Here is a 21021-nt window from a genome sequence, read left to right as displayed (position 1 = left end):
TCTTAACGGCTTAGCTAGCACGCGGTATTACGGCTCGCTGCCTCTAAATGCAGCTGTCCAGTGTTCAACGATTACAGAGCTTCATGCCCCTCCCCTCCTGGAGCGGCGCGATCTCATTCGTCTGCTCGATAGGGCCGATTCGCCGCTATTGGAGCACCAAGAACACTCATTATAAGAGAGCTTCATGCCCCTCCCCTCCTGGAGCGGCACGATCTCATTCGTCTGCTCGATAAGGCGGACACGCCTCTATTGGAGCGCTAAAACACTTATTATAGAGCTTTACTGGCCTGAGCCGATCTCACTTCAGATAGCTCATTCTTTGTCTGCCTGGTAATTTCTCTCTGGTTTAGACGGAATCAGAGGCAGAACGAATTTGTTTATAATATACTGAGGCCCGAATACCTCCCTTTATTCAGTCCCGTCCTATATCAGTGCGCTGAATATTGGTACATTCTTATATATATACCCGGTTTTTCTGCCCTTTTAATAAACGGCAAAACCGCGGGCCTCACGGCAGACTTCCTCTCTGCGATGGGTTCAGTCTGACATTAAACCACCTAGACATACTACCCTGCTCCGTGAGCCGTTCGGTCACCGTCACTACTGAGGCTTGTGCACCTGAACGGCTGAGCTCTGGTCTCCGCAGCACAGCTGCATCAACAGAGAACGAAACTGTCTGGGAGAAAAGGGGTTATGTCGCGCCTCGGCTGGACTGCCCTGAAATGTTTTCTGTGTGCTGTTTATCCAAACATACTGTGTAATACTGTCGGCTATGCGACCTCACTATAGTGGCGAACGGTATTTAATTCCTCTAAAAAGAGTAATTTCCGTGCTTACTATACTGTGTTTTGACACCCACGGTTGTACGGTGTCTCTAAACACTTTATCGCCTTACTGACAAGCAATCAGTAATACGCACACACGGCCCGCTGTCCATAATTCTATCGACGCTAGCCGAAAAAACCCCGGTTTGGCCATATACTGTGTATTGACACCCCACGACTGTACGGTGTCTCTAACACCTTTCTGCCAAATTCGCTCGCAGCCCACCTCAGTTTCTCCGCTACGATGCTGATGGCGCAAACGAGCACGGTCTTACGGCTGTTATTCTCTCTTCCTAGAGGAAGGACAGCCTCAGACTTTTGCATGGCTCCAAGCGTTTGAATCGCGCCCTCTCCGGACGGCCACTCAAAGGCTTACAGCCAAGCGGTTTATGACGTTTTTCGGCCATATAGCTGATTTATATTAGCGGATCCGAAGACGCTCACACCTCCGCTCCAATACTCGGAGATATTAAGGGTAATATCAACCTCAAGTGAGCTTGCTACCCGCCACAATAAGTTTCAAAGCTTAAAGCGCGCGCACAGTCAGACGCGTGCGGCATCTCGTTTAAGACGGGCACACGTACCCCTCTAACGAGCCTCAGAAAGCTGAATATCGTGGCATTCTGTTCATAAGTCCACTTCAGTTTGACTAAGCAAAGGTCCCGCCCCGAGCTGACGGCCGGGAAGCTTGCTTAAGTTACACACGGCTGCATGAAGTGCTGTCATTACGAGCTAGCCCAGCATTTGCTGTGGGTTGAACACGCTTTACGACGGCAATCAGCCTTCGGCGCGTGGAACGCCGTTTGTCTCATATAAATCACCTTGTACTGTGAATACGGTACATTAAGAGGATGATTTAGCACTGCAGCACTCTCGACCGTGTTATTGTGATAATGCGGTCGGGCAATCTACGGTGGTTTCATTATTTACCGAACCAGACTGAGATCTCGCCCCCTGAACAAGCTGACGAGTCATCTCCTTTATAAACTCATTGCATCGCTTTATAAGCTATGTTCAATCAGAGTGATACGCATCTCATGCTTAACTACCAATATTAACCCATTACGATGGGCGTGCGGAGATGGCATCCGTGGGACACGACCTACATTACGTGCCTTATGACACATTGACACAAGCTGCTAGGACCCCTTTCACGAGGCGTCCTTATGCAAAGTCTGATCCATTCTGTCTAGTGACATTTGAAAGTCAAAACCCCCCGCGAATCGCCGGTGGAACACTTTTCTCCTCACTACAGAGGCACGGCGGCTCTCTCCCCTACCTATATCTATGTGGCCGTGATAACAGCGAACCACGCTTTTACGACCGACCATTCATTTAATTCACAAGCCTGTCATCTCTCAGATGCGGACGGCGGCGGTAACAGCGAACCATGCTTTTACGGCTGGCCATTCACTTTATTCATAAGCCTGTCATTTCTCAGATGCGGACGGTGCCCGAGGCACAGCGCTCTGGAACTGTCCAAGGTCCTGTATGACACATACGTCTGACGTACATCAGACGATCAGCTGTTCATCTGCGTCACAGATCACTCACTAGAGCACCTGTCAATACAGGCTATTTATGGATCGTTGACGTTATCACCTCCCGTGACAATTATGCTCACTTGTCTTAGAGCATGGGCATGGTCTTAGAGGTTTCTCATTGACAATTGTGACACGGCCGGCTGGTCCCCGCCGTCCACGTTGTCAGTTTACAGCTTCGACATCCCTGCTTCGCGCACTACTGAGGTTTGTTGCATTAAAGGTGCGCCCATTAGCTCACCTGTATGCACGATATGGTTTTTAATTATATGCGTCCACCGTGCGCTTAGAGAAGCTCACATGTACACGCTATAGCATTTTGGTATACAATAAGATGCGCTTGGGAAAGCTCACCTGTATACACAGCTGTGTTATGCTTTGTGACACATACATTGTTGTTCATCTGTGTACGTTCACGCTGCGTTGGGTGCCCACCGTTACGTTCATCAATCATATCTGTACACATTCACGGCGCGTTCTGTGCACTGATTTATCTATACGCATTCACGGTGCACTGAAGAGTTCACCCGTGTGCGCACAATTTATTATCAGAACACATGACGGCGCGCTCGAGAATCTTGCCGGCCTGTGCATTATAACACTCTGATTCATCTATATGCATTCACGATGTATTCAAGTGTTCACCTGTGCCCGTGCAATTTATAGTCAATACACATTTACGGCGCGCTTGGAAAGCTCACCGATCTGTGCACTATAATACTACCTATATGCATCCCGATGCGCTCCAGGGTGCACCTGGGTTCACACTATTGTGGTATCTGTATAATCCCACGCTACGAACCGTTCTGCCGCATATTATAGTCAGATCGGCCGTTCGTGAGCTTCGCAGATCACTCACTACGTATGTCTGTTGCTAACAGTGGTTATTTAGATGGATCGTTGAAACCATCGCACTGGCTCACGCCCCTCTATGAGCTATGTCCTATATAGAGCCCACTCTGTGCGAGTTTGGCTTCTTCATGAACTTGGTCTACAGGGGTATCTATATCTATATTTGATATCTGCTACGCGGCCGGCTGGTCTTCGCCGTCTACGTTGTCAGATTGTACAGCTTAGACGTCCCTGCCCTACGAGCGCAGGTTCTCTCGGCTCAATCATGCACGCTCATGCGTTTTATGTGTACACCACGGTGCGCTCAGCGAGCTCACCAACGTGACTCTGAATTTACTTATCTCGCACAGCCGCGGCGCGCTCGGTACCTCGCCGTCTTGTGCTATGTTATGTGCCCCCGGTGCGTTTAAAACCCCACCGTGTGCGCGTCAACAATTTATATGGTGCTTACACATTTGCTTTTAAAGCTGTGAATATGCCGGGTATAGGGCCACACGCAGTGTCTCTCCGGTAAGGCACTTCAGTACGTTGTGTATGCACGGCGTGATGGGATTACGTTCCCCCATAGCGTCAGCTAACTGACGCAATGCGAAGTGAACCGTATTGAAAGGGAACGCTTAGGTTACTCACGTAACCCCGGTTCCCTGAAATAACGGGAACGAAGCATTGCGTCTCTTGCCGTGCTACAAACGTCTACGCAGCGAGTGTTATTCGGCTGCGCGCTTCAGTCGAATAATAATGAGCTCCTGACGATTGAACCGCGCTTATATAGGGACGCATTCCTCCCGCGCGCGGGTTCAAACGTCATTGGTCTGTACTTTGTACAGACGTTAACCAATAGGCTTCAGTCACGGAGTAAACAGGAGTTTCCCCCCCCATAGCGTCAGCTAACTGACGCAATGCTTCGTTCCCGTTATTTCAGGGAACCGGGGTTACGTGAGTAACCTAAGCGTTTCTAAACATTAAAAGAGTAATTCAACCAAATATGACAATTATCTTATAATTTAGGGGTCGTATACACTAAGGCATTGGCAATATGTGTTTAATTTTTTCCAATGGAAGCCACGTGCTTTAAAAAAAATTGGCCCCCGGCGTTCTGCGTTTTTCCACTTTCACTGCTGAGTGGCCAGAGTAGAAAAAATGTCAACTTTGAGTAAATTGCTCACCTCGTCAATGTCATTTTTCACTCAGCCGTCCAATCACAGTAGAGGAGGGGTGGGACAAATACGACATCAACCAACAGGGCCCATCGTACAACGACAACAGCAACCAGAGCGCCCAGCTGAAAAAACGCTAGCAAGCGCCCACAGTTGGCGTCTGCCTGGCATTTAAGCCATGTTTAAATGTTTCCATGCCCCTTACTCACACCCATGCCATCCCAGAGGCTGTTTACACTTGGCATGAACATTTTTGTCGATCGGATCACAAGTGTCTGTATTAAAATATTAAAATATAATATTAAAATATAATTATTATTAAAATATAATAATTAATAATTATTAAAATATAATTATTTTTAATTTTCGTGTGCTCATGTATAAAGAAGAAAGGTTATGAATGGGAAATATCTCCATTATGGATGTAACAATTCTGAAATTTTTAATTATTTAACTATGGAAAATATTTTTTTAAATGCTTTAAAAACTTTAATAGAGATCTTGCATGGGTATTCAAAACACTAAATATTGACATCTAAGATATCAGTATGGTTAAAAACTTTAGGTTAAAGCTGTACTTTATATAATAAGGTTGACATTTGCATGGAATTGCCCTTCTGTGTTGATAACCGCTAAATAAATATCAAATGTTTACACTTAAATGTGTTTACTAAAGGCAGCTTTTTACATGAGATCTAATGCCATATTATAAGCGAAACAAAAGCGGGTTAACTACATTCTCCAGGTCCTTGTTTGGACTTTATCTTTGAATTGCCTCTTTCCTCATATAGGGAAATAAGAATTCAATTGGGGAACTAGGAAACCCCTTAGTGCTTGATTTAATCATTCAAGACGAGCAGATCAAAAAGATGGACTGTCACTGATATCTTTAATTCATAAAATCCTAAGCTGCTGTTAAATAACGAAATTTTTTGCAGACATTTCAAATGGAAATTCATTCAAAAGCCTTAGCCATTTAAATCACAATCACTGTAATAAATGGGTGCTTAGTTTGATCCAGAAGAAAATCAACTTGCTTAGGGAATTTATTTGCCTTGGCTCTGAAACTGAGACAAAAGAGAAGAAAATTGATCTATGCTCGCTGTTATCTAGACAGTGTTTTCCAAACATTTGAAATTGTGTTTTCCTCCCTCTGAATTTACACACAAAGAGTCAGTAATATTGAAGCACTGCACTATACAGCAGTAAATAACTACTATTAAACATGATTTTTGTAAATAAAAGACTCAATAATAAGAAGAGTATGTGTGACGTGTTTTGCTTAAGACATTTTATAAACACAGTCTATCTCTACAGTATATGCATAGTTCATGGTTCTGTATTTTATTATTTGGACCCTTCACAATGGCAAATACATTTAAATCTAATCTAAGTGCCAAAAACTCGCTTCTTATAAATTTGCATAGACATACAAAACATGTAAGACATCCAAATTCATACACAGACGCAAACAGACATACTGTATATGTTATAGTGAATGATTGTTGAAAATGTAATGCTGGCCTATTGCATATACACTTTATACTGCCTACTCTTTATCACATTGTTGGCACATGACACTATATTGTTTGTATTGCATTTCCACACTAAATGCTCTATTGTATAAAGTACATTTTGCTCGAGAAGACCATCTGGGCATTCCATATGTTCAGAAAATGTATGTCGACAATATGCATACAGTATACAACAGAAATATAAGTGTAAGATTCTGAATGTAGCCATATTCTCAAGGTTTTAACATTTTTCTACAGTCTAATAAGTAAGACTCCAACATTTTATTATGTAAAGACAGCAATAATAATGCACAGCTTAATGTGTGTTCTCAGTAAACATAACTGTACTGCTTGAATGTACTGCAAACCACTTTGGATTAAGTAAATGCAAACGATTACAGCACGAAACCGCAAACAGAGCAAAACAAAAACATTTCTACTACATGTATGAATAAAACAATATTATTTACTCAGTATGTTGCTGCTATAGAATGAAAAATGAAGCTATAAAACTTAAAGCAATGTTAAAGCAAATTATACTGTTGGAGATGATTAAGCATTGTGCAGCAGTCAAGAGCCTCATACAGAGAGAACAACAAAGATTAGTAAGGTAATACCAGCTTGACACAAATCACACCTGGAGTGATGGAAAAAACCTAAAGACGACGAACAGAAAGCAAGCCGTGAGATGAGATCAGAGAAATATAAATGGCTCATGTACAACTACTTAAATTCAATTTCTTCAATGCGAAAGCAAATTATAAATCATCACATGCTTAACCACCAGCAGGGCTCCTCAAAGACTGCTCATTTATCACCACACAGGGGTGTAAATGTTACTTACTGTTTTCTTGGTTGTTTTACTCTCCGCAGGTGCTGTGGTCATTGCTTTTGTGGTCTGCTGGTTACCGTACCACGCCAGAAGATTGATGTACTGCTATGTCACTGAATGGACACAGTAAGTGTCACTTAAATATTAAACACAAATCACATTTAAAAAAATCATATCAATTCTCTTATTTATTTACATCCATGTTAGAAGTCGTTTTCAGTAACACTGTATAAGGTTGTATTTGTTAACATAAGTAAATGCATTACTTAACATGATCTTACTATGAGGAATATATTTTAGCATTTTCTGAGGTCAAGGGGATTCATATAAATACCATACAGACTAGCAAAAGATGACTAAAGTACAGCTTGCAGCCAGCTCACCACACACTATACTGTAGCTCGATAAATCAATACTTTGTTCTGAACAGACATTGTTCAGATTTTCCTTACGCACATTAACAGCAGTGCCCATGAATCATGATAAACCCAGTGGTGGGGTTTTCTTCTGTGATTTAGGAGACGATCAATAAATCTGCGCCATATCCTATAACTCTCAGCTTATCATTCATACGAAGCAGCACAACATACAGTACATGACAGTTTGGAATGTGGTAGAATTTACATCGGTGGTCGACCGCACGCTGATTTACACTGCTGTTGCCATGGCTGGGTTATTCAAGCATGTGCTAAAGAGTGATGGGACATTTTATGGGCAAATCAGTGGTCTGATCACCTCATTAAAAGTCAAATGTCCAGAAAAGGCAATGTGATGTGGATTTGGATCCTCTCTTAAAATAAACAAGTTACCACAGCCAAAAGGGAAAAAATTTATGAAGTGTGCTGTTACATTGTTTAACAAAAATGTTGAATGGTGTTTGACCAACACTTGCTGAAACAATGGCACAAAAATTAAATCTTTATTTTTTCAGAACATTTGACTGACTCACGGTTCGATTTTTGTACTTGTCAACTTAAAACATAACTATAACTACAACACTGCAGTTGAACGTGAACCTCAAGATCATTCTATTCAACCAGCAATAATAAGTTCTCACTGCAACTGTATTGTCCTTTTGTAATCTGTCTGTTATTTTGTTTTATGTATGTTATGTGTTACACTTTTACGTGGTGCTTAATCCCCCTCCCCTTATGTGCACTGTAAATAAGTATTTCTATTTTCTGTACTGTAAAATAATTTACTTAAAAAAATAAACAAAAACAAAGTTGTCCTCCGAAGAGGGGGGGTGGTGGCGGGCCAAAAAAAAAAAACAAAAAAAAAAATTACTTCAACACTGCAGTAAAATTTATTTCCAATAAAATTCTTTTATAAGATGGAAGAACATCTGTTAAATAAACTTATGCTGTGTTCCAGGCAACCTGTAACCCGTAACTCACGACTTCAAAACCACGACTCAAGACTCTGAACTGGGAGTACATCGGAAGTCACGGGTTTGACTGCCGTTCCAGTGCACTTTCACCGGTAGAAGGTTGTAAAAACATGAGTTACAGGCTGCCTGGAACGCATAGGGTCGTGAGTCGTGGTTTTGAAGTCGTAACTCACGGGTTTAAATACCTGCCTGGAACGCAGCATAAGTTCTTATCCAAGTGCACCAAAAGATCAACATGGTATAAATATAAAATGGTACGGAGCGATCAAACGAATAAAATGGACTTTAAGGGGGGCCAAACGTACTCGGGTAAGGTTAGCTAGACATAAGTAAACCTTTAGCCTGTGCTTTGTGGTTTCTAAGAGGTTTTAAAATGTGTTGCTATCCATTTGCTAGGGTGTCGTGGGTGGTTCCCAGGTGGACCATTTTTATAGCAGAGCCCAATGAGTCTCTGATATTTTCGTCTTTAGAAAAGTTGTTTTCAGGTCAATTTAATTTCAGGGGATTTTCTTTATCATCCACCAGATATAAAACATAAAGCTCTGCTCAACAAACTAAAGGAATGAAACAAACAGTGGATGACTTTAGCCTGGGATAAATAAACCACAAATACTAAAGTATGAGCAAATAGCATTATTGAAAAACAAGGGCATAATTAATAGTATGTGTACAGTACCTGTACATTGAGTGGCCTGGGGCGTGGCTTTGTTTTTATGATGTCACATTAACAAAAGAATCAAAACAGCATGTCTACTGCTCGGTTTATGGGGATTATAAAAGAAAGAAATGGTGGATTTGTTTCATTGTAGTGTTGCTGTGTTCACACACTGCCAACACATATTGTAAAAGTGGATTTTGCATAATAGGTCCACTGTAATTCCTACACAGTTTAGTAGTGAAACCCTTTTGCCAACGGGTACTTTTGATGATTTTTAGATGAGTGAACCTGAGTGAAAAATGAGAGCATGATCACAAGAAAAAATAGATGTGGCCTTAGGCTTTTGATGAAGAGATATGTATATGTGTATGTACAGCTGTCAAGTGAATCAACATGGTCGCTTTAAAAATGCAACAGTATGGATAAAAAAGCCTTGACAGTTTTATTGAATAAAAGGATCTTTTAACCTTTTAATTCATAAGAAAAATCAGACACTGCAGTAGACAAAGCAGACTAGACCGGAGATGTTGCCCATCATAGCAGCCCATAATTTAGCCTCAGCACTGCCAAATAATCTATTCACTTGTATATGTATGACTAGTCTCAGTGATCTGCTTCAGTCGATGTGCAAAGTACACTCACTTCTATACATGTGAATTTTGCAGATTCATTCAGTCATTCAGCTGTGAATCACGGTTATAGAAAAGGGTGAGAAATACATTAGTAAGCTTGATGGTTTCACTCAGATTAAGTGCTGTTTAGTTCCTCTTCATAAAGCTCATCACTAATGTTGCCATAGGGAGAACATTAAAGTCTTCAGTGGACAAACATATTCAAGCAATTAATTTCACATTTACATTTACAAGATCTTCAAGCTGAAAGACTCCACAGTATTTTAAGTAAAAGCATGTCATGTTATGTTGAGATTTACAGTATTTTCTTTATGTTTGGGGTCTTTATGGTAACCTTATTATTTGCATTGTGCAGGGTGTATGATAGGGCCAGAGCCTGAATTAACACCCGACCATGCGTCAAATGCGGGTGGATTTTGCAATTGGCTAGTAACACTGTCAATCTACCATCCATATTGGCGGGGTAGCCAGTGCGAATCAGTGATGCGCTGGTCAATAAACAACCTGCTTTCGACCGACGTTTTCATCTAACCCGCCCGCAATCGTTTAAAATAGTTAATTGGCATCTTAATTTCAAATGAGCCGACCGCCGGCCCGAATATCATAAAAAATATTTTTGAATGACTCGTAACGACGGGTGACCGCTCATTTCTTATTAACCCGCGCATCACTGATGCGAATTGAGTGATTCATTGAGAGGATGCGACTGCAGTTTCGCAACGTTCATCTTCAACTTCAACTTCAGTTTTATTTATATAGCACATTTCTTAACAGCCACATGGCTGACCAAAGTGCTTTACAGTGCATCTGACACACACACACATAGACACAGTAATAATAATAATAGCAGCAAGGATAAAAAATAAAAGTATATAGACTGTTAAAAAACACAGACAGAAAAATATAATAAAATACACAATTTAAAAAATAAATAATAGACCATAAAATGAACAAACATGAACCCCTGGGTAATCATAAAAAAGCTAGAGAGAAAAGATGGGTCTTTAACCGGGACTTGAAGCTAGAGACGGTGGGTGCTATCCTAATTTCTAAAGGCAGAGAGTTCCATAAGCGCGGGCCAGCCACAGAAAAGGCACGCTCTCCTCTGCGCTTTAGCCGTACACGAGGGACCACTAGCATAGCCTGGTCAGAAGAACGAAGATGTCTACTAGGGGTGTAGAGATGAAGAAGTTCAGATAAATATAGAGGAGCAGTATTATGAAGAGACTTATAGACAAAAAGTAGAATCTTAAAATCAATTCTTTGAGAGATCGGCAGCCAGTGTAAAGATTTGAGAATTGGAGTGATGTGTTCATATTTACGAGAACTAGACAGAAATCTGGCAGCAGCATTTTGAACTAGCTGGAGACGCCTGACCTGAGTTTTTGATATACCACAGTATAAGGAGTTGCAGTAATCTAGGCGAGAGGTTACAAATGCATGTACCACCATTTCTAGAGTCTTAGGGGTGAGAAAGTGTTTAATTTTGGAGAGAAGCCTTAGTTGATAAAAGCTAGCCCCAATTACTGAGGAGATATGTTTGTCAAATTTTAAGTGCTGATCAATAAAGATGCCAAGATTCTGCACTTGTGAAGATTTAAAAACAGATAAACTCTCTAAATTGATGCTTGCGGACCAGGGTTTCTCATTTGGGTTGAACACTACTACCTCCGTTTTTTCGTCATTTAAAAATAGAAAATTTTGCGCCAGCCATAATTTGACCTCTTCCAAGCATAGTAGAAGAGAAGAAATTGCTGTCGGGTTATTTTTCTTAATTGGCAAGTAGATTTGGGTGTCGTCCGCATAGAAATGAAAGGAAACACCATGTTTCCGGAAAATCGAGCCCAGGGGTAGCATATACAATGAGAATAAAGAAGGAGCTAAAACAGAGCCCTGTGGAAGGCCACAAGACAGTGAGGCAGGAGAGGAGGAAAAGTTACCAAGTTTCACTACGAACTTTCTGTCAGTTAGGTATGACTGAAACCATCTTAACACATTTTCTTTTAGACCTACCCAGGACTCAAGCCTTGATAATAAAAGGGAGTGGTCTATGGTATCAAATGCAGCTGATAAATCAAGAAGAATAAGAATTACAGAATCTCCAGAGTCAGTAGAAAGATAGATGTCATTTAAAACTCATGTTCATGCGATTGGAAAGAAAATGAGCGCACTTCTCTGACTACGTTTGTATGTCCGAGTAGGCTATTAAACTGTTGGTGAGATGGGATGAGAATGCAATGCTGACAAAGGCTACAGTACACACATTTGCGAATAGAGCAATGAAAAACAGTTTATGTGAGGCGTTTATGTGCGCAGTTTGGAATTCCCCCTCCATGTTTGTGTGTGCGCGGGTTTAAGGGGACTCAATAGTGCACATCGGAGAGACGCGTTCCTAAAAGCAAGCGTACATAAAATCTTTCTGTTCTTGATAGGGCACATATAAACAAAATGATCTTCACAGTATTCTTTTTCTAATAAAACATTTGTTTATGTCTTAAGTGTATCTATAGAGTCAAAAACCAGTCTGTGCTTATTTGGTCTTAAAGAGACATAGGCTACTTAAGTCTTTGTCATTAATGTTAATCAAACAACCTAAGACAAAGAGAAAATCACTTTTGTAGCTCTAAAAAATTATTATATTTAATTCATAAAATAAAGACAGGGTTAGGGGCTAATCACACCAAACACGCTTTAAACGCTTGGAAACACAAGGCGCGACACACTGCCTTTTTAAAAAAAAGAGCAATCTGACGTGGCTTTTTATATTGCGCGCATAAACAGCGTGCAAACGCTCCCTGCCCATAGAATATCATTCAAAAAAAGGCACCTGCAACTGCCATAAACGCTTTTGGTGTGATTGGCCCTCTTATCATTCGCTATTTAAAAAACTGGCTGGTAAAAAGTCAATGTGGCAGGTGGTCAAAATAGTTAACTGCAGGCCCTGGATAGGGCCCAAAGGAAGATATTTTGAGAAATGTTTGTAACCAAACCATTTTGAGCACCATTGACTTCCATAGTATTCTGTTATCCTACTGTGGAAATCCATGGCGCTTCAGTTTTCTGCTTCATTTGAAATATCTTCCTTTGTGTTCAGCAGAACAAAGAAATTAATGCAGGATTGAGGGTAAATGAGTAAATGATGACACAATCTTTATTTTTTTTATGTAAATGACACTTTAATGTTAATTAATGTTAAACTAACTTAGAGACTCAGATCACAACAGAAAATTAAGTCAAGAGGTTTCTTTTGAGGTCTGAAATTACCATTTTGACACTCTCTGCCTTGAAATGCTGGAAATAAATTCATTCAATCTTTGAAATAATGTTAAAGAGAAAACATAGAATAGGGAAACTACAAGAAATATCAAAGCAGTATGGCATCAATCGTTTTAGGTGACTCGTTAATCATCAGAGCCAAAATCTGATTAAATCCACTGCCTTCCTAAAAAATTGATCGTGTTTGATATTTATCTTTCTGTCTTGCCTACTCAGCTAGGTCCTGTAAAAAATGATGGTTCTTATTCTGAAGAGACAAATAGGCAGATGTGTAGGCATGTGTCTATATATTATAATCTTAGCCTTGGATGGCATGGCAAACATCTGTTCATAAACAATATTATCCATATTGTATTGCACACATAAAATGGCAAGTGTTTTTGAAAACGGCAAGCTCTAATTTGATTGGCTGGCACAATTTCTGGAAGTCAAAGTGTGTATTTTTACATCCCTGACTGCAAATATTCAAATCTTAGAATGTTTTTTAGTGTTTCTTTGGTTGAAACACTAACAAGATATCCTTTAGAAATAAAAGTGTGGTACCCTTTCAAAAAGTACACCCTGGGGATGCAAATTGGTACTTCAATGTTACATATTTGGATCTTTTTAAAGGGGCCATTTCACAAGACTTTTTTGTAAAATAAGTCTTTGGTGTCCCCAGAGTACATAGGTGAAGTTTTAGCTCAAAATACCATATAGATAATTTATTAATGTATTATGTAAAAATTGTCACTTTGTAGGTGTATGCAAAAATGTGCCGTTTTGGGTGTGTCCTTTGACATGCAAATGAGCTGATCTCTGTACGTAAATGGCAGTGCTGTGGTAGGATAGTGCAGATTAAGGGTCGGTATTATCCCCTTTTGACATCACAAGGGTAGCCAAATTTCAATTACCTATTTTTTCCCATGCTTACAGAGAATAGTTTACCAAAACTAAGTTACTGGGTTGATCTTATTCACATTTTCTAGATTGATAAAAGCACCCAATTATAGCACTTAAATGTGGAAAAAGTCACATTTTCACGGCATGTTCCCTTTAAAGGGTACCATCCCAGTGACAGCTACCTTTTTGCTGACAGTGTTTGTGTTCAGCTTTGACTATATTTGTCTTTCTTGCATGATGATGTATGTCTAAGCTTGGCCCACCCATTAGAGTCCTAATGAATCTGGGTTATGGGGTGGCATTTAATGGCCATGTTGAGCAGGTTCCTACTGATTCTGTGCATGTGTCTGATATCATAATCCTGAGGTAATCAAAGATGACAGAGGCAGTGAATTATGAATTATCAGTGTAGTCAAAATCCAATTTGCTTTTTCCAGTTTGATATAAAGAAATGAGCTCAAGTGCTACACGATCGTTCAGAGATTGCCTTTCATTTAAATAATTTCAAATGTATTAAATCACTATGCAAAATCCATTCAACCAACACTTTATAAAAGATTTGTTATTTCATCTTAAAAAAGTAAGTGTTCGGGCTGCTATAAAATTTTCACCCAACATTTTTATTAGTTGAAATAACTAAAAAGGTAAGTGTTTATGCTGCCTTAAATTTTGTTGAAACAACTAATCTCTAACTTTTTTTTTACAGTCGAGACTCTTTAAAACAACAAAACATAAAAGGGGTGGGGAAACAATGCACAAATTGAACATAAAACTAAATATATTGATTTATACACCTTACTAAAAAAGTCTTTCCATTTCATTGTTGATGACAGTTGGCCATGAATGCTTAGAAGATGTTTTTTGTTACAGTTGTACATTTCAGTTGATTTCACGTTTGTAAAAATTGTGAAAGATTGAAATCCATTTGAGGGTCAAGATAAAGTGGACGTGGGCTAAAAATGAGTCACCCACCTACAATAACTGGTGAAATGTGTGTGTGTTTGTGCTTGTACTTTGTGTAAAGAATAAAAAGCTTGATCAAATATCGTCATCAGGTTATTTATACTCACAAAAGATTATATAATTTTGACTTAATATTAAAGTAAACAGGGCATATTTAATACTGTATCACAACAGTGTACATTTTTATATGCATGCTATTGCTACTAAACACAATCTATGCATCAACAATTCTTCATTTGCTCTTTCTCTATCTTGTTTTTCTCCTACAGTGCACTGTATGATTTCTACCACTACTTCTACATGGTCACCAACGTGCTCTTCTACGTCAGCTCTGCCATAAACCCCATCCTCTACAACCTTGTCTCATCTAACTACCGGCAAATTTTTTTTTCCACGCTCCGCTGCTTCCTGCTGCCGTGCCGTCATAAAAAGCAGAAACCGGTATTGACCAGACACTCCATCAGTATCTGCAGTAACCAGACGTTATCCACCAATGTTATCAAAGAGACCATTTACTGATTCAGCTCTCTTATCACTTCGTCCATTTTATTCAGCAAAGCCAAGGGGACCACCGAGGCGAAGAATACGTTCAGATGGACTTATTACAGGAGTTGCTGTGTTTGTGCTGATGCATCACCACATGGAGATTTTGAATTTAGTACAAGAGACACTTACTGTGTTTGCGTGCCAAAGTGGTATCATAAAAAGAGAAGTGAACTGCTGAAATGGTGTAAATATAAAAAATGCCCACATTGTTTCTCATTCAATGTATGAAATTGCCTGTAACAATGCTACAGGCTCAACTGATTCTAGATCAATTTGTAGTGGTGAGCTTTGGTTGGTTGGAGATCTGATCATTCACCTGTTGCTCTTGACACAGATCATACCATTTACTCAGACTAGCGCTGGGCGGTATATCGGGTTTTGGATATATATCTGTATTTTTTCCCTGCAAGATAAGGAATAAGGCAATACAGTATATATCAGTATGGTCTTATATGACTCTTCTTCTTTACGACAGAAGCTTTGCCAGGAATATACACTGAGGTGCAAAGTTAGCTTTCCAACCAGATCGCATGTTGTGCAGCTATATATGTTTTAACGGGTATGGAAACCATGTCTTTGAATTTAATTATACGCTGTTTTAATAAACAGCACTGTGACATCTCATGAAGCTTTAACTTGCTTAATTCACAATGTAGAAAATACAGAGATATTAATTGTATATTGACATCCATCCCAAAATTACAGAGATATGAATTTTGGTCAATATTGACTACAGAGTCCTGCGTCGGGTCAGGTACCCGCAGATACCCGCATAAAAGTGTCTAAAACGGGCGGATTGTAACATTCCTAAAATTCACGGGCATGGAGGCGGCGGATAATTAACTCTGTGCAGGCGGGTAGTAGTGCGAATGAAAATATTTGCGATATTTGTCTAAATTACCATTACACGCGCAACATATGACATTTGACCAATCGCGTTACCACCACTGCGACAGTGCGCGACCTTTGTTGATGCTTCTCGTAGCCTAGTTGGAGCGAGCGTTGCATGAGTCGCATAAAGTTTTGCCGTTGATAGCCGTAAGCTGGGAACGTCTTTTCTTAGAAAGCATTTTCAGATGAGACTTGTAGGAACACAGCAGGGGTTTTGTAGGTAGGTTGTATTTTTTCTTGTTCTTTTTTTATTTATAGGTCTATTTGTGTATTGTTATCAGGTTCCATAGCCTTTTTTGGTGCCGATGGCAGGCTACTTGAATGGGGCAAAACAAAACGCACTTAGCCTGTTTCATTAGCCCATTCTTGACGCTGTTGTGATGTTGAGAGAGGTGCGAGAAAAAATAGCAGTTTATTGGAATGATTTATGGTGTGTGATTTATGCGTGTGCGGGTACGGGTCGGGTAACGGGCTTTGGGTGCGGATTTAATTTTGCAATTATCATTGGTGACGGGTCGGATCTGATGCTGAACTTTGCGGGTACGGACGGGAGCGGGTCTCCAAAAATGGACCCGTGCAGGACTCTGATTGCCCAGCCCTAACTCTGGTAGCAGCATCTTATTTGGAAGGCTTTGTCTCCGGAGGTCGCATTTGATAGCTTATGTCACCAAGGTTCTTTAAAACATAATAAAATGGCCATTTATTGTTATGCGACAACATCACTACAGTTCGTTCTCACTTTTATTCCTTGATGACGTTTGCGGCCGACAAATGTGACCTCTGGGGGATGTAGCCTTGAAAATGCTATTGTTGCATCTCTGCTGGTTGAAACTCTGCTTTGTCATGAGTTCAGCAGATGGAGTTGATGTCGGTGTTGTACCTCACTTTTATAACTTATATTGTTTCCATCCTGCTGTAATATAAATAATTTACAATGTTTGTGAACTGATCATAACGATAAACAGCGATGAGTGCATGGGTAAAAGGAGTTTAGGGTTGAACGATTACATAATTTCCAAGTTAACCAGAATAGAAACAGTTGATTTATTCTTGAGAATAAAGAGTCGCTGTTATGCATATACAGTCTTTATATCAAACTAATTTGTAAAGTACTCCTCGTTGCCTCTTTGAGATGAATCGCTTCATTGTTTTCCTCATTGTCGTAAGTGGCTCTGGATAAAAGCGTCTGATGCCTAAATGTAATGTACCAACTGTGAATGTGAGAACGTAGAGTATTTAGTTTTATCACTAGCACATTTAAAGTGGAGGCTGCTACATTGTGAAACAAGTGACTAGTGCTTGCAACACATCGAGATGTTGTCCATCACCACTCGGTCGCCTTGGCAACGGGAAGGGCAGGCATAATTAATTTGCCCGTTGTTATAGCTTTATATAAACAAAGCACTGGTTTGCAATTTGCAGAGAGAAAGATGAAGAGAGAGAGAGAGAGATAAAGAGAGACTTTACATTATAATGGCAGAATACAAGCAACTGAGAAAAATGAAAAGCCAGCACACAGTATGGGAGAGCACTTGTCTCTGAGAAATAGTGGGCCGATCTTATGGGTCAGATCAAAGATGCATCTCGAGACAGACGAGAGGGTGAGAACATCTGTGACAAGATGTGGGTAATGGAATTTGGTTATACAGATGGAAAGCCAAAGAAAAATGGGAAACTCTGTATAGTTTGCATTGTTTTATTGTGCTTTTAGTGGTAAGGATGACGAAGATCAGGAGGCTGTCTGCTTCAGGGTGCAATGTGGAGAACTTATTAGATAAGGTCTGGTAAAAACAGCTTTTTCAGGTCCACACAAAGTGCACTTCGGAAAACATGGTGGATGTTCACAGCGGGAAGGATGCTGAGCACTTAAGAGGAGCTGTATGGTGAACTACACTCAAGGTTAAAAAGGGAACATGCTGGTATGCTGGACAGAACTACACGGTTAAAGAGGGATAAAGAAGGCTATATAAAAATTGCCTGCTGAGGTTGTAGACCAGAGGTTGTGGACAAGACCAAAATGGTTAGGGAAGTTGTAGCTTTTGTTTGTTTGATGGCTCTTAAGGGGGAGAGCAGAATATTTATAACCATTTTTAGCTTGTTTTTTTTTTAGAAAATGTTTTGCTCAAACCCTTGAAATCTCAAACAAGTATGATATGGTAGCAGACAGTCATAACCCATTGTTATTACATTTTGCTGCAAAGTTTTAATGTAATTGTTGTGCGGTATTTCTAAAAAAGAAAAATGCAGGGTTGTTATATACCCAGATTTCGTCAAAAAGGGATTAACTTAACCTATTGGGTTGTAACTTAACCTATGCTGAGTTGTTTCAAACCAAAGGCTGGGTTGTTTTAATCCACTTGGGTTGAGTGAAAAATGTCGACCTGAACCACAAAACCAAATTGAAATTGAGATTTATACATCATAAATAAACCACTGATGTATGGTTTGATAGGACAATATTTGGCCGAGATATGACTATTTTAAAAGTCCGGAATCTCAAGGTGCAAAAAAACGAAATATTGATAAAATCGCCTTTAAAGTTGTCCAAAGGAAGCTCTTAGCAACACATATTACTAATGATCATACATTTTTTATATATTTAAAGTAGGACATTTACAAAATATCTTCAAGGAACATGATCTTTACTCTGTATTTTAATGATTTTTGGCTTAAAAAAAAAACAATAATTCTGATACAATGTATTGTTGCTACAAATATGCACACAGTGGCGGCTCTTGACTGCACTGCCGACGGGCATAAATTCAAAATATGTGTTTTGAGTGTAATGTGTGTTGCTTGTGTTTTTTATGTGTTTGGTGCGTCATGTGAACCATGTGCATCGCATGTTTTGTCAAAATAAGTGCCTGTTGCACACGCTTCAAAACCGTTTATGATAAAAGAGACGCTCAAGTTCATAAAATACATGCAAGACACTCCCTTAACAGTAAACTCTGATTACGCATGAGATTATGCGAGTGTCTGCCAATTTTGATGCGTCTGCAGCAGGCACTTATTTTGACAAGACACATGATGAACACAGGTTCACTTGACGCGCCAACAAATATTTTTTTTACAATTACAAACCACACACATGATGGGCTACATACAAATTGTGACGAACTTTGCATTGTGTGCCCTCGAAAAAAGAAGTCACCAGCCGCCACTGTATAAATGCTACTTATGCCTGGTTTTGTGGTCCAAGGTCACATATAAACATTTTATGGGTTCATTTAACTCAATGACTGAGTTTGGCCATTGGGTTTGACCCAAATCTGGGTTGAGAATAAACATATTTTTCAAGTGTAAATCTATAATGTGAATTTATATATTTTGTATACATGCTGTAAGTTAAAACTACATTCTTCTTCAAACACCAGAACTATCTTTAAATTATGAAGAACTGGCTTTAAAAGATATAGGAGTGTATTTTAATGCAGAAAAATAGACATAATGGGGCGGTTTCCCGGACAGGGATTAGACTAGTCTTAGACTTAAACACTTTTAAGAGCTCTCCAAACTGAAAATAACTATCACTGACATATCTTAAAATACATCAGTGCCCTTTGTTTTACCTCAAATTGCACACAGGTAATGTTTTTAGTAAGGCATGTTTGTTAAAACTAGTTATATTTCCTAATTAAACTAAGGCCTAGTTCTGGATTAAGCTAATCCTGGTCCGGGGAAACCGCCCCTTTATGTAATAAAGCTTTAAATTCCAAAGAAATACTTTGTAACTGCACTAAAACCAACAGTGGTTTAATATTTTCCCACACTTCAACATTACAGTATAATAAAGTACAGTGCAGTACAGTAAAGCTTTCACCAGAAATTCTATAGCACATCAGTGGGGCATCGGGTGTGTCTAACACCTTTTGTTTGTATGATCTAAATCATGTCTATATGAATTTTGATGTATTATTATTAGTGCTAATATCGAATCAATAACTTTCTTTGTAAGCCTAGATTTGGCTACACTGTAACTCATCTTTTATGGCACTGAACTTTGTGTCTTCGACCGTGACTTTTTTAATGTAATGTTACATATGTGCATCATGCGTAATTTCAAATATGTGCCTGCTGCAGATGCTTTGAAGGGGTTTTATAAAAATTACGGTCTTGCGAGTGTTTTGTGAACGTGTCCTTTTATCATTAACCCTTTCGACGCATGTACAACAGGCTCGTATTTTGACCTGGGGTGTGATGCACATAGTTTCACAAGACACTCCGAACAAATATGTCACGCCCCTTGAAAGAGAAGTCATCGGCCACCATTGATTCACAGTATACATGCCTATAAAGCCTTTATACTCATATAGTTTCATGAATCCTCATGTATCAGTGTTAATGCTTAATTTCAGTTGATGTTTACAGTTGATGTTAACTGTTGTGCTGTTTGTTTCATTCAGAAAATAAAGATTATGTATACTGTTATACTGTATATGTTAATATTTTTGTTGGATTTAAAGAGTATTTATGCACTATATGTTGATGTTTTTATTATTATTGACTAAAAACTGAAATTCAGCTTTTTTAATGCATCATACTTAAAAAATTAATAGTAGCACTTTATAATAAGGTATATTGTATTTGTTTGTTTATATTAGTTAATGCATTAGCTAACATGTACTAACAATGACTTCAACAGCATTTATAAATCTTAGTTCATGTTAATTTCAGCATTTATTAATATAGTTGTAAAATCATGATAGCTATGTATGAGTACATGTTTTGTTAAGAACAGAATAAAATGAAATTGAAAAATGAAAATTTCTTGACTGACTTAATTTGGTAACACTTTACATTAAGGATCTATTTGTTAACATTCGTAAAGCATTAGCTAACATGGTGTAACCATTTATGTATTATTATTGAAAGAACTGAACAATAAAGTTGGGTCAATATTGGACAAAACCAACCATTGGTTTATAATTAAATCGACACTATCACAAAAATGTATGTTCAGAAATGGTCCCTGAGGCGGTACCCTTTCAAAAAGTACACATTTGTACCTAAATAGTTCACATTAGTACATCAGAGGTGCACACTGGTACCAAATGTATACA

At 39.2% G+C, this 21021-nt stretch overlaps 1 protein-coding gene across 2 annotated transcripts in view; it reads left to right on the top strand.

The window, feature by feature from the left end:
- The window catches only part of ntsr1 (neurotensin receptor 1 (high affinity)), a 45189-nt gene extending 24496 nt beyond the window's left edge, over positions 1 to 20693 (top strand). The window contains exons 3-5 of one of the 2 annotated variants that reach the window (XM_065286155.1): positions 6762 to 6846; positions 14791 to 14962; positions 15076 to 20693. In XM_065286155.1, the coding sequence (XP_065142227.1) occupies positions 6762 to 6846; positions 14791 to 14962; positions 15076 to 15150 (332 nt within the window). In that variant the 3' untranslated portion in view covers positions 15151 to 20693. Of the gene's footprint in view, positions 1 to 6761; positions 6847 to 14790 lie in introns of both variants that reach the window. The other variant, XM_065286154.1, reaches the window with a different exon arrangement.
- The last annotated feature ends 328 nt before the right edge of the window (positions 20694 to 21021 follow it).

This window comes from Paramisgurnus dabryanus, chromosome 21 (assembly GCF_030506205.2).
Source record: "Paramisgurnus dabryanus chromosome 21, PD_genome_1.1, whole genome shotgun sequence".
NCBI classification, from domain to species: domain Eukaryota; kingdom Metazoa; phylum Chordata; class Actinopteri; order Cypriniformes; family Cobitidae; genus Paramisgurnus; species Paramisgurnus dabryanus.
Note: the sequence above shows the minus strand (reverse complement) of the source record. Positions and strands in the feature narration are given on the sequence as shown.